General features: G+C 39.7%; 2 protein-coding genes across 4 annotated transcripts in view; one reads left to right on the top strand and one right to left on the bottom strand.

Moving 5' to 3' along the window:
• PALS1 (protein associated with LIN7 1, MAGUK p55 family member) overlaps nucleotides 1–3739 on the top strand; it is a 55404-nt gene extending 51665 nt beyond the window's left edge. For both annotated transcript variants that reach the window (XM_063159308.1, XM_063159309.1), the window contains exon 14: nucleotides 661–3739. In XM_063159308.1, coding sequence (XP_063015378.1) covers nucleotides 661–837 — 177 coding nt within the window. In that variant the 3' untranslated portion in view covers nucleotides 838–3739. The remainder of the gene's footprint in view (nucleotides 1–660) is intronic.
• Nucleotides 3740–4624: 885 nt separating this feature from the next.
• ATP6V1D (ATPase H+ transporting V1 subunit D) lies at nucleotides 4625–14354 on the bottom strand. Of its 2 annotated transcripts, XM_063159311.1 has the most exons (10): nucleotides 14319–14354; nucleotides 14218–14285; nucleotides 11728–11845; nucleotides 10537–10616; nucleotides 9150–9217; nucleotides 8442–8486; nucleotides 7912–8015; nucleotides 7459–7525; nucleotides 6119–6197; nucleotides 4625–5498 (listed from the first exon to the last, which is right to left on the bottom strand). In XM_063159311.1, exons 2-10 carry the CDS (start codon nucleotides 14256–14258, stop codon nucleotides 5357–5359), a joined length of 744 nt encoding a protein of 247 aa, XP_063015381.1. In that variant the 5' UTR covers nucleotides 14259–14285; nucleotides 14319–14354; the 3' UTR covers nucleotides 4625–5356. The 2 variants fall into 2 exon arrangements, with proteins under 2 accessions (XP_063015381.1, XP_063015380.1); XM_063159310.1 differs by having other exon boundaries at nucleotides 14218–14347.
• Nucleotides 14355–14537: the final 183 nt, after the last annotated feature.

The following is a 14537-nucleotide window of genomic DNA, read 5'->3' as shown; positions in this document are numbered from 1 at the left end:
CCCTAGCATATTATCTCAAAAATTAAACCTGAATATTTCTTCACACAATCCAAAAATACGTTGAGAAAAATAAACACACTTTTAGAATCTAAGTGTAAGAAAAATTCTGAAATCAAAACATTTCTACTTCTGCCTTTGTATCATTTATCTACACTGCAATATTCTTGCTTTTAATATATGCCCTTCTAGCTCCCAAGTGGTGTTTTCCATATTTCTGCAGTGTTATTCACCTGATGTTATGGTGATTTGGTCAGCCTAAACGTGTGGCTCTCCCTGGTGTGTACTGCACAGTGTCACCAGTGTCAGTGTCTCCTCTGGCTGTTAGTGTTGGTGGTGCCAGCAGAATGCTGCCTTGTTCTGCACGGGTCCAGTCTCCCTCAGTGAGATCAGTGTTGTGCAATGAGCAGTGCTAATCTTCCTCATTTTCTTCAGCCTGGCCAGTTATTTACTCTTTGCCACTCATAGCAAATCAGTCAAGATTGCCTTGAATGCCTTTAGCTTTCAAATATGGATCATGATTGAGTGTTCCTGTAAACTTTTCAAAAGCCAATAGCAACACCAGGAGTGTTTGTGTAAAGAAATGGAGTTGTTCCCATTCCCTGCTGTTACTGTGGGGAGGAGGCTTACACACCTACACTAACTCTCTGTTTCTGATTGCAGCCAGAAGAGCTGAGAGAAATCATAGAGAAGACAAGGGAGATGGAACAGAACAATGGCCACTACTTTGATACAGCAATTGTGAATTCTGATCTTGATAAGGCGTATCAAGAGTTACTTCGGTTAATAAATAAGCTCGACACAGAACCCCAGTGGGTGCCCTCCACCTGGCTACGATGAGAGCAGTTCCAAGGGACAAAAGGACTTCAGTCTAGTTACCTTTCCAAGCAGATCATGTGTAGGTCTGCCCAGTTCTAGTACAAATGCATGTGAGCTCTAGACCTCAGCAGCAGCATCCTTTGCCAGTGAAATTGCGTATTACTGAAAAATACGCTGACCAGCTTGTGAGCCAGTTTAACTGATCTAAAGATTGTCCAGGTTTTCTTTCTCTGTGGTCTAGAAATGGAGACCATAGCAGTACTAAATCTAAAGCTTTAGATAGATTTTTTTTCTAGCAACTACTTTTATAAATCCACTTTTTTAACTTAGGATCACCCTTAGGACAAAGATTTTAAGTGTGTTTGTGTGTATATGTATATATATAGTCCATGCTGTCACATAGTTATAAATATGAATGTTATTTAACACTTAACTTAATGAGTTTGTGGGACATGATGCTAGTTCAAGAGCATAATTCTACAGATCATTGGGCAGAGGAATAATCTACACATGAAAAATATCAATGAGAAACCTCTCCTGTTCAAAAAATACACAGAATGAAGATTCTGCTCTGGTCTGGAGCTGCCCTGTGAGGCTTGAGTTAATATTTTAATTCTCAAACATTCCACTTTCTAATAGCACTGTATTGAAAAATGTGTATAATGTAAATATTTCGATCCTTGTGTCTTTTTAGTCAGACTTTTAAAATCAGATTTGACTGCACAGTAATTTTAGGTCCAATCAAAGATGACTATTATATTGAACTTCTAGATGTGATATTTTTATGGTATTTTCTTTAAAACATACCGACTGATTTGAGCCGCTGTTATTCACAGACTTGTAGAGACAGAAAGGCAGAGGTTATATTTTTGTGAAAATATATAGTTATAAGACATGCTGCTTGAAAGTCAACTAAAATTCTCATGTTTTATAACAGAATACTGACTAATACAGACTGATGTGCTGAACATTGGAAGACAGTGGGGTTTTTTAATCTCTGCAAATGGTTCATGTTGTGGCTGTTGGACTAATGGACAACTAACTGGAATTAAAATAGCTGAATGTAGCTACTGTGTTATGAGTATTGTAATTCGCTAGCCAACTTATTGCCCTGCATTTGCTCAGTACTGCAGTGAAAATATGTGTAAAACACTGGTAACTGACTGCGAAGTCACAAGAAAGGGGAATATTTTTAATGGTTAAAACAAAAAACTTGAAATAAGGGAACAAAAGGTAAGGTCTGTATCCTGATGCATTCTGCAAAGCAGGTGGGAACATCTCTACATCCTCAGATGATTCTGGCTGTGAAGGTTTAACTGCTGTGGCTGTGCATCTGCAGTGGGGCTGTTGTTACTGACACTAAATGAATAGTAGTATCTTGGCTGGTTTGGGTAGCACAAAGAACCTTAACTGTGAATATCTCTTTTAGCCATAGAGTTTCTTTGTTCCTACAGGTAAAACACTGGAGTTATGTCAATGTGTCGGTCACTCCTGTCTAATGTTGAAGGAAAAAAAGCAGTTACTGTTTTCCATTCTGTCTTGCATATATTCTTTCTTAAAATGTTAGTAGAACAAATTCACACCCATAGTTAAAGAGCTGAAAGTATAGACCAGATATAAAGAAATTTTCAGATAACTGTCCTAGGTACTGAACTAATAATCAGTACATTTTTATGTTGAAAATTTGAAGTATAGAGTGCATTCCTGTCTTGCTAGAAAGCGAAATTATTTGCTGGTGTAATTAATATATAGGGCTGAAAAGCAATTAAGCAATTAGTGGGGATAAGTAATGATGCTTCAGAAAGAAAATGGGGTGAAACTTGAGTATCTTAGTTCAAGTCAGCATTAGAAATAATACTGTGCTACTGTTGGCCTAAGGGCTGGATATTCAAAATTGTGGCTTTTTGCCTCACATTGCAGGCATGTTCTCAGTTTCATCCATAGCTTATGACAACAACAGTGTTCACGTGTATTGGAAAAATTGTATTGATTCTACCCTTTTTAAAGAAAGATTATTGTAAATGCATTAGGCTTTTGGGTATTGAATGTTTCTGGACAAGGTGGAAAGCAGTAGAACATGTTGAGTAAGGTTAACCTGGCTCAGCTGTGTAGGTGCTGCTAAAATTCTGCCAGTCACAACCAGCTCAAAGTGGCTGCTGAACCCCCTTAGGTATTCAGTGTTTATAGGCAGCATCAGTCTCGTCAAATCATGCCATTAATGATATTTCATTCATGTTTGTCTCCCCAGTTTTTCAGAAATGGTGTACAGAATCTGTTTTTATACAAATGAGCTTCTGAATGTAGACTTAAAGCATATTGCTTGAAGTTGAGCTCTACTCTCCTAATTCCTGAGGCACACAGAACTCACTGACATCCATAGAGGTGCTATGAAGCTTTTAACCAGTGTTAGCTTTGTCTCCCTCCTGCTGAAAGGAAGAGCTTGAGCAGCACTGAAATATGTACCTGGCTGTCCATCTGCTGCCAGCTTGGACCTGAACTACCTTGTGTAAGAAATCATTGTCTTGTTTAATGAAGAATGTGTGCTAGTTCCCTCGAGAATAACAGAAAATACATAAGACATCACTGGTAGAACTCTTCAGCCTTATCCCAGGCTTTGTTGTGAGTTGTATCAGACTGAAATGAGGGTATTTGCATTATTACCAATCCTGATTTAATTAAAAATAAATGTTAAATGAATTGCATAAAGAATTTTTGAATGTAATTAAATGTGACTTTTAAAAATATTAGACGGGGGGTTCCATGCCTTAAATAATTAAGGTAACTTTACTGAGACCTGTGGTTAGCCCCACATTTTACTTTTTTACATATATCTGCACTCTCTATTTTGAGACATCACGAACTGCACACTAATGTAAAAATGTAAAATATTTCTAGATTTAAAATAAATCACTGTACAATTTTACTTCCTGTAGTGGATCTTGAGAGTCTTTTTTCTGCCACTTTGCTGAATATGTGAAACATGCTGTGACCCATCAGTGCCCTGCAGGATGTTCTGTGTACCTTCTGACACCATCCATGCTGTGGGAGAGGCAACAGGTCTGCAGAGCTCCAGTGTCTCTCTTTGAAACTGGATCTGTGTCTTACAACAGACTATGGACCTACCATTCAGCTGTGCTGTCTACAGCTACACAAGAGAAAAGAAATGGCCTTATTATTCATACAATTCTAAAATGATTTTTTAAAGATGTTCATTTATTCCTTGCAGTTACCCTGTATCTGCAGTTAAATGTCATGTTTAAAACAAGATGCTTACCTTGAATAGACTAGACTTGTAGTACTGGAAACTATGACCCAGCATTAGTTCTGGGGCATGTGTTCAGTTTGCTGATTGCAAACCAGTGCCTTCAAGAAAAAGAACACAACCAATGTGTTCAAGGAATGACTGGACATGGCTGTGGACTGACAAGGTGGTGATTGGTCAAAGGTTGGACTCTGTGATCTTCGAGGTCTTTTACAGCCTAAGTGATTCTGTGCTTCTGTCTTTAGGAAAACAGCTCTTCCAGTTGAGCAGGGTTTAGTGACAGCCTGCTGGTCAGCCACTCTCCTGGACTCCACTCATCAACCTTGAACTTAAGAATTGCAGAAAGGATGGACTGCTGTGCATTCAACCCCGCTTTGCCTGCCAGCCTGAGGCAATGAAGATTTGCAGCAACATGTAGCTAGATGATTTTTTTGTATGTGCTTTTGGCAGGAGGGATCCACTTCTCCACAGTTACTTATTTAAAGCACTAAAGATAATGAAAAGTGGGCACAGGCTGTAAGAGATGTATACTGTGTAGTTTCCATGTCAGGGAGAAAGGGTGAAGCAGAGGTTTTATTTTGAAATCAACACAACAAGCTTTTAAAGTTCATCTTCTAGCAACTCAAGCCAGACACCAGGTATTGTAGCAGTTAAAATTTACACTTGTTTCTAGCACAGACAGTACACAAGTTGGCAGAACCTCTAATTAAAACCATAGATATTTTAGGCCAATGGTAACAATCGTGCAACAAAAATATATCACAGAAGACTGTGGATTTCATCAACAGGTGAGAAAGCTAGAGTTTCCTTTACAGGGATTTGACTTCAGCTGTGCCAAAACTGGATCTAAGCAACTTGAACATTACTGGTTCAGCAGCAAAGAACATCATATGCATCTTCCTCCCTAAGTAACATTTTTCTCTGCTTGTACTAGGAAGGGGAGCAATTAGATGAATCTGATTGGGCAAATCCAGAGCCATCCTTCAAAAAAAAATACAGCTTTCAACAGTTGTTCCTACTAAGTGAAGAAACAGGTTGAACATGGACTAGAAGGCTTTCCTTATAGTAAGCCATCTGACCCATTTCTGCCTTCCCTCCTATGCTGTAGTCAAGTTCCCAGATTTCTAATCTCCCAGGAGAAATCCACAATCCATTCAACTCAAGACTTGGACACCAAATGAGAAGCCACATAAGTATCTTGGAGGCAACATGTCTTGAATTATATTGCAACTGGACATTCTGTATTTTGGGTCCCCTGCTCCCAGCAACTGTGCAGGACTACTCGAAGAGCAGGTCTTCATCCTTCTCTTCTGCTAAGAGATTGGCTGGCTCACTTTCCTCACCAGCAGCCCTCCGCAGCTCCCGTTCCTGATCAGACTTTTCTTTCAAGACTTTTTTCTTTTCCTGGATCTTTTTAAGCCTGTGAAGAGAAATGCAGCTTTATCTGTGAAGCAAATATGTTTTCATACAACAGGTTAGTAGCTATACCATACAACTTGAACTTGATAAAGCTACCTGGAAAAGTTCCACAGAAAATGAAAATTCTCTAACAAATACCAAATTTGGCAAAATGGCAAAAATAAAATGCTTTTATTGCTAGCTGCAGCAATTGAAAAACTTGACCAAATTATAAATTATATTCTTGACCCTAAACACTGCATTATACTATTCTGCTTGTATTTAATCAAGTTCATTCCTCTTTCATTTATTTCAGATTTGACATTTTTGTTTCAGGTGGCCCAGAACATTGACTGTATTGGCAAAGGTGTTGTTAAAGCAGAATACCTCAGGGAACTGTATCACATCATTCCCTCTGAAAGAACAATGACAGCTATGTACAAATTAATAGAAGGGATTCATTTATAACTTTCAGACAAGCAATTGGTGAGTGCCTGGCTCTGGAAACTCCATGTGCAGTAAGAATGAGGTCATTTTTAACAATGCTTGCTTCCACATTTGGTGAACAGTTCTCTTAACTCCCTTCTGAGGAATGGTCTATGTTAGGAAGAGACCAGTCTAGTTTTTTGACTAGTCTTTTACCTGTAGAATTCCTCTCGTTCTCGTTCGTCCAGTTCTGTGATGATATAAGAAAGAGTACGCTCGATCCTGGGAATAATCACTAAAAAAAATATAAGGAAGGTGGCACTGCTGTTAAATTAGCCAGGAAGTATCCATGTATTGCACAGATGTTGTCTGATGTCAGTCTAGTAATCCTTTTGGCTAGGGGAAATCTATGTCTTTCATGGAAGATCATACTATTTCCTGATGGACAAGTACACAAAATATAAAAAACTCCTGACAAGCAGGCAAATTTGAATTAAAACTATGTTCTTCCATCACATTGTTTCAGAAACTTCAGTATAGCACCTTTACTCGGAATTATCCATTTAAAAGGCCGTCATGAAAACAAATACTCAAATACAACACAATCACAAAACAAAAGACACTAAATACAGCTTTCACACCAAACTGCACAAGCTCTGTATCAGAATCATTTGTTGAAAGAAGAAACCTGTTACCAGCACTACCAAAATTATTTGGAAGGCTGCAGAGGAAACCTTTTCTAAGTCATATTCTCAGTGATAAGCTGCAGTTAAGGCCTGTATGTTCAAAGAAACTAGTCTATGAAAAACTGCTGAAAAGGATGATGTGGAAACATGGACTGAAATACATTACTGTATACATGCAAAAGTTATTAAATCTAGGACATCAGAATTCAGAAAGCAACTTGAAACAGTCAAAGCAAAGCACTCTGGACACTGCAGCAAAAGGAAGCACAGCCAATGTTGGGATTGTAACAGTACTTAAGAAATGGCAAGAAACAAATTTACAAACAAGAACATGAAGAACAAAGAATTAGATCAAAGAAAAACACACAGGTTATTGACATAAGGACGGTTCCATCCAAAATGAAGAAGTCATCAGCCTCTTCACCGGGCACCACCATTACAGTTTTAAAATTCATTAGAGTGATTTAATATATTTTAGTTGTCTGAAGTTTATTATGCTAGCTATTGGAACATCTTAACACATAGAAACATCATATCTTTTGCTTCTAGTCAACAGGCTTCACCAGTTAAGTCAAAGTCACTAGCAGGGACTGCAGAATGTTTGTAAAACTTTTGTCCTGTAGGTTCTTAATACAATTTCCTGATTACTTTCTCATGTTTACCTATTCATTTATCTCTGTGTCCTCCAGTCCATTCCACTGGGCTTTTAATTTTTTTCTTTCTTGCAATATGCCTAATTGTAATGCTTTTTAGAAAGCATTCTTGAACTGGTGAGAAATTCTAACAAGAAAGAATGGCTTCATTGACCCTGCTCCTCATCTTACATAGAAACAGAAAAATGTTATGCATCCCAAATGAAAAAATACTCACCATGTTCAATTGCATTCACACGTCTGTTGGTTATTTTAATGGCTTCATCCAAAGTAATAAAGGATGTCTGATGGAATGGGATTAAATAGTTAATATATAACAAGACAAATTCAGCATTTCCATCAATTCTGTACACAAAACCAAAGAGCACTTGAAAGCCAAGTCTATAATGTAGCTTTAAAAACTATGTTTTTGATAGAAGCAGAATGTTTTCTACTAATGTCACTAGCATGCTGAATACTGCACATTAGCAGTTACAAATACCAACTCTCCCAAAAAGTTTCTTCTGAGCATTAAAGAACAAGGATTTCTCTGAAGCAGTAATATGGCTAAAAAAGGTTTGCGACTTTATACAGCACTGGGACTATATTAAGCTACAAATACTGAGGGATGATACTTTCATTTTAGAAAAGTGAGAAACCAATGATCTGTTCTTTTTTAACTCTCACCAACCTGTAATGAGGCCAGTTCCACAAGCAGCTCCACAGCTTTGGCATAGTTCCTCTTCAGCTTAGCCAGCTGTTCTCCACCTCTGGCCAAGCCAGTCAGCTCATAGCCTGAAAAAACCCAAAAATTGTTACTATTGCTCTTATAGTGTTTCCTTACTAGATAAAAATTAATACTTCACACACTATAGGGATATAAAGAGCTTATCAAGTGAGAAGCTAAAGCCTTTGCCCATTAACAAATTGTCTTTTTAGTGGTTTATGTTGTGCATGTCTCTAGTAACACTTAGAAGTCTCAAAATCTGGAAATACAAGTCTTCTCCTCACCTGAAGAACTCACTGATTTTGGAAAGTAGAATCTTTTAGACGTTCCTAATTATCCCTCCATGTCACAGGAGCAGGCAAAACATCAAAGGAAGTAAGTACCCCTATGCCTATGATGTAAACTGACTTACCATTAGGACATGACAATATTTCTGTGTGAGCATGGAATGGCTGTAAGTACATAAAGACAGAAAACACTTGGGTTGTACTTACTGTCCCCTCCTTCCTGGTAATGCTCAAAAACTGGCAAGGTCACTCCTGATGAGCGAAGAAAAATGCATGTAAGAGACATGAAGGGTTACAGATTTATGAAGTACAGCTCACTTTTGCCCCATTTGCTTCTGATTATGTAATGGCAGAAGCTTTGTTTACAAAATATTCCTACATAGCTTGGAACAATTAAGTCATGCTGGTGCTGACATTTAATATAGAACTGCAGAATTGTGTTGAGTTTGTAGAGATCAAGACCCATGAAAAATTCAGGGAAGTATTCTGGCTCATCCATTTTATTATGTTTAGTACTATGTTCTCTTTGCTTAAGGAATATTTCAGTCATTCAATCCTGACTTATCTCTCTTGTTTTCTTTATAGACAACTGTGTGGATAGACAATTGCTTGAAATTTATTTAACTTTGGGGCTTAACTCCTGATCTGTTTTCCAGTAAAGCTCTATGGAAGTTATACTTTGTCCAGCAATTCAGAAATTGGACTGCAGTTTACACACATTCATTTTATTTTATGAGAGGTAAGTAACCAAATATAAAAATCATAAGCTGTATGTGAAAAAACAACAAATTCCAGTTGTTCCTACAGACAGGTAAGAAAAAAAGGAGACTGTTTGGATACATTCCTGCCTATTTCCAAGTCTCCTCCCACAATTCCCTTATGAGCTGAAGTACTCATGGCCTGGAAAGGAGTCACCTGCTACATTGTCTTTTTTAGCTCTGATCTTGACTTGCGCTTTGTTCACATTTTGGATCACAGTGGTACTGTAAGGAAGAAAACACAGATCCTAATCAGGAAAATTGAAGTGGTTCATTAACTCATCATTATATACAAGATAAATCAGTTATCAAATAGCTGCAAGGACCTGGAAAGTGTTGTCAGCTCAGTTCTCCTTGCAATTCATTGCAAAGTCTTCAGAGCTAACACAGAAGCTTTGAAAGAAACAGGTTTCCAGCAAAGTTTGGAAAAGATGCAGAGTCTATGAAATATAACTTTAAAAATGTCTTAGACCAAATTTACAAAGCATAGCTAAAAAAACTATCCAGTTATCTGGCAAATTATTTTAATAACATTGAGTCTAATCAACCTGTAAGATTTCTTTCACAATGAAAGAGAAGGAATTTCAAGGATTTAAATGCAAACCAATGCCACAACATTTTGTTCATTTTAGTTTCTAAGTATTTACTCTTTCAGACTATTAATGAGTTTATTCACTCACTACCATATTAACAAACTTGGACTTGTACAACAATTAATCTTGAAGCATTCCAAAGTAACCTAAAGTCTTTCAAGAACAGCTCACTAAGCTAACTCCTCTGCTGAAGTCCAGTTTACTTACAGGGTGGAATCTGACTTGTTTATGGCTAAACACAGTGACTAGTTAGGACAGGAAACAGCACTATAACCAAAGGAAAGGGCAAAAAGACTTTTCTTCAGCAGCACGCAGATTCCTGCTGTGTCTGATCACTTGGCTCTTCCCCATTAGTTGGAAGTGCCATCAGATGAATCTTAAAAACTTCCCCATGCACACCTGAATGAATTACTCAAACACCCTAGACAAAACTGTAATTTATTAAAATACAATTCAAGTATCCTGCTGGAAGAAAAGGATTTGTTTCCCCTCCTGCATACAGCCCTCTCTAGCCCTAGTGAGACAAAGGGCAGTGAGGTAGGAGATAAGAGCAACTGGTAAAATCACTGTGTGACTTACTGGCAGAAAAGAGCACACATCTATCCCTCAAATTCACAAGAAAGACCAAATGAAGAAATTGTCCAATACTCTGATATAAATTCTTGCTTTCCTACATTTTTGATTCCAAGCCACAAAAAGCAACACCTTCTCAAACCAAGGACAAAAAATTTTGGTGATGTTTCCACTTGGTTTAGCTTCCAACAGAGTTTTCATTGTGCAAGTTCTCTCTCTCCTGCCTTTACATAACAGGATTTAGTTCATCCCCTCCACTATTGTCTTTTTTTAGGTGCCTTTAAGAATTTACCTTTTTTTCCAAAAGAGAAAATAATAATTTGTTGATAGCTCTTTCCCATAGGTAGGCTATGCTCATGGAAGCCCAGCAATCCTCACCTGAAATCTCCTGCTGTGAACTTTGCCTCAGCAAGTGAAAAGGCAGCTTCTCTCATCACCTCACCCATCAGCATCTTAGTCTGTTAAAAAAAAAAAAGGCAGCAAATACAAGGCACATTGTTACTCCTTTTCTAGGATAAATATCCTAGAATATAAGCATAAGGAGAAGAAATTGAAGAGAGTGAGCAAGTCCTATATGCATAGCTTACTCTCAAACTGGAAATTGTAATTCTCAGGTGACTGGCAAAAAAAAAATTTCAGCTGTTTCACATTGTAGAACTCACAGAAAAAGCAAAAGATCTGTCTTAATCATGAAATTCTATTACATGGGGGTTAAATAACAACAATAAAGTGGCTCAGTAGGGAAATACTCGTTTCACATTGTATGGAATACTATGAGACAGCTGCAGTTGGTTTTCAACATACAAATGTTTACAGCTTTGTGAAGCTGCACTCTCCTCCCACTCTGTTTTTTTCCCAATTTTTACAGATTTGTAGTCTTTGTAGCTAAAAAGTATAGAGAAACACCAGCCTGTGTGTGTTAGACAATGTATAGGAAGCAATGACAGATGATGAGAGCTTGTCTACAGTGTGGCAACAAAGGACCACTGCTAACCATGGACACTGCAGCAGCTGCAACTAAAACAGTACAACCAAACCTATCTGATATGGCAGAGCAGAACAACACATACCAGGCTCTACTGACTACCTCAGCTTTGTCATCCTTGTTACAAAAGAAGCAGCAGGACTCTGTGTTTCTTCCTAAAGGAACAAGTCCCATCTGAACAGAACTTCTGCTTGCTAGTGTACCTAGTCATGCAGGAAACATTACAGATGTGCAGTATCCCCTCAAGCCAGATAAAGCAATAAAAATGGGACTACAGAACATTTTAACACCAATCCTAAAGTATTTGGCAGCATCATGATAGGGAGCTTGGGACACAAAAGAAAGCAGAGGCTAAGACTCTCTGGAAAGAGATGAAGAACATTAACTCTTCCAATTTTCTGTATCATTGCAGCGAAAAAATCAGAATTCTGCTCATGTGTTCTCAGTAGTCTCACTTACAAAAAACAGGTTAGCCAGAAAGTCATCCTGTATTCCAGCCTATCTAATGAAGTTAGGAGAACAGGAATGCACAACAGACAGAACAGTAAAGTGAGCCAAACAAAGGAAAATTCTAATTTACCTACCTCAATAATTTTCTTAAGGATCTGCCTGAATCGAAGCGTCAGAGCATCAGATTTTTTCTTCAGGAGGTTACGACCTGTTTGGGCTCCTTTCAAACGAGCCTTCATGATGGTCTGAGCCCTGGTAAGCAGAGGAATAAAGAAAAAACATCCTGCAGCATCTGAAGGGATTAGGAAAAACCTTAGTGAAGTTTTCTGACATGCATACGACTGAAATTATGAAGGAACCCTGAAACACCATTGCAGTAAAACAAGATGGCCACTTCAGGGCAGAATATTAGATTCCCATTTAAAATCAAGGGAATTTATATTTATCTCCATCAACAATGAAAACTACAAGGTTATTATCTGTGAAGTCAAAGGAAAATTGACAAGACATCTTTCAGTGCTTCTATAATAGGAAATAAGAGTTTTCATTTTTCTTCATGACTTAGAAGCACCAGAAATCAAACTCCTCCAAATATCCGCTGTGACACTGGCATTGCTTTTAAGTTCTTTTACTGCCATGTCATCTTTGGAAAATCAAACAAAGCAAATTCTTCATGTGATCATAACAGTTGATGCCATGTTCTGATTTTACAGAGCAAGAAGATGCAGCAGTTGTACATTGTGGTTTCCCTTAGCTTCACATGCTGCATGGGAGATTTACAAGCTATCAAAGACAATCAAAAGCAGCAACAATTTCAAAGGGATATTAGTGAGTTAGCTGTAGCTTTCACCTGTACAACCAGTAGCACACTTAGAAGTTTCTTGTATGAAATAAGGAACTGTACTGCTTTCTACATGCAGCCACTGTGCACAAAGGACACTGCTCAAGCCAAGTTCTTACACACTTCCTCTCTGACCTTGGAAAAAGTAAGTATAATTAAGATTCTATCTACACAGTGGAATCCATTACTGGCCACATCTACTGGCATGTGATGAGAATAGCTCCATTAACATCTACCAAATACGTATAACTGAAAACCCCAAATACTTTATGAATGTTTATGATTTAAAAAAAATCAGTGAGTAAAAAGCAACTTTACTTTCCCAGCAAGCAGGTGTCTGTCATCACCTTGGACTGACTTGCCTGCTCTGTTCACCACCTGCCAGAGACTGGCTGGCCTTCCAGTTCCAGCAAGATCTCACTGGCTCTGAGAGTGCAATAAACAAAGTCTTGTTTACTCTCCAGCAAACCGAGCAGCTTCTGGAATTGAACATTTCCAGCACAGAAGAGGCTCATAGCAGCAAGCCATTTTATAACAACAAAAAACCCCCAAACCAATGTAAAAAGTAAACCTTGTGAAATCCTCTTCTGTCAGTTAAGAAAATTAATTGTTGCAGACACAGGACATCTTTATTTTGCCTTTCTAACTTATATTCCTTTGGGAACAGCACCCACAATATTGTCTGTCACTTTGTTTGAAAATAAGCTTGTAAATATTGTACATGACCACCCTCACGCCACAGTGACACATCACCTCACAAAACCAGATACCTTTCAAAAGTGACTGAAGTGTCCCCTCCTTGGACACCTACACTGAATGAAAAAAAGCACTGCCAAAGAGGAGGAGTGAGACCAGATGACTTAGTGTATGCAGCAATTCATTTCTGCGTATGCAATAGTAAATTTCAAAACAGAACATTTACCATGTAATGTATTAATCTTTCCTTATAAACTGTTACTTTATATGTCTTGAGCTTATACGGAGTGAATAATTATTATTTCATGTTTGAGGTTTTCTGTCCTTCAAGGCATCCTTTTATATGTTGCCTGCACATATAAACATTATGTGCAGGCAACCCAGTTTTATGCAAGAAGATGTGAAGCAGCCTTTCACCTTAAAGCAAAGTCTGTCTGTCCTGGAGAGTTCCAAAGACAAACTGAACAGTGTTATTAAACAGCATTTTATTCAATTGTTTGAGTTAGTTCCAATGTTGGCAGCTTTCTAAGCCTTCTCAGACGAGACATCTGATTTCATGACAAATAGTTTGCTGTCTGGAGCTGGAAAATAACCTGACTGTCCACGACACTGACAGCACTTTACTTCCTTAACGCTTTATGGCCAACCTCTCGTGAAGCAGTATCCTCTGTTGCAAAATTAAGGGAAGCTGTGGTTCCGTTTGTCCCTTTTTCCTACACATACATTCTAAAAATTATTCCTTTTTTAAAGTAAGGTTTGCGTAATCACATTACTTTAAACATCACACCCGGCATCTCGGTGCCGAGCCTTGCCCGGCCCGGTGAGGACGGACAGCGCCGATGTGGAGCCTGGAAGCAGAACGTCAAGTTTAGGACCAGCGGCCCTCAGCGGCTCCGCCACAGAACCGGGGCGGCCCCGCTCGGCGGCGCAGCACAACCGGCGGAACGACTCCGAGCGCCGAGCCCCGATGAGGAGCCCTGAGCGCCCGAGAGCCGCCGCTCCCGCCGCTCCCGCCGCCTCGGGCACGGCACGGAGCCCCCGCGCTCCCCCCTCGGCGCTATCCCGACCCGTGCCGGCGGACACTCACATCCGCGAGGGGAAGATCTCGATGCGGTCCTTGGCCGACATGGCTGTGGCGGGGCCGGCTCGGGCTGTGCCGCTGTCACCGGCGGGGCCGGCTCGGGCTGTCGCCGCTGTCACCGCCGGGGCCCGGACCGGCCGTCGCCGCCGCCGTCACGTGACTCGGCCCCGCCCCCGCGCGAGGCGGAGCCCGCGCGCACGGGACCGAACCCGGATGCCCGCGCGGCGCCGCTTGTGGTCACGTGTCCCCCGGGGCCGGCAGGAGGAGACGCGATTGGCTGAGGCCGCGGTTCCGGCCGCCCGCCGCCAGAGGGCGCTCGAGGGGAG

Source organism: Melospiza melodia, chromosome 6 (genome assembly GCF_035770615.1).
Source record: "Melospiza melodia melodia isolate bMelMel2 chromosome 6, bMelMel2.pri, whole genome shotgun sequence".
Taxonomy (NCBI): Eukaryota; Metazoa; Chordata; class Aves; order Passeriformes; family Passerellidae; genus Melospiza; species Melospiza melodia.
Note: the sequence above shows the minus strand (reverse complement) of the source record. Positions and strands in the feature narration are given on the sequence as shown.

Excerpts from the sequence above, each read along its gene's own strand:
- ATP6V1D (XM_063159311.1), bottom strand. The coding sequence starts at position 14,258 with ATGTCGGCCAAGGACCGCATCGAGATCTTCCCCTCGCGGAT. Across the intron at positions 10,617-11,727 it reads TCCTTAAGAAAATTATTGAG|ACTAAGATGCTGATGGGTGA; the intron begins GTAGGTAAATTA and ends TTTTTTTAACAG. Across the intron at positions 7,526-7,911 it reads TGGAACTGGCCTCATTACAG|ACATCCTTTATTACTTTGGA; the intron begins GTTGGTGAGAGT and ends CCATTCCATCAG.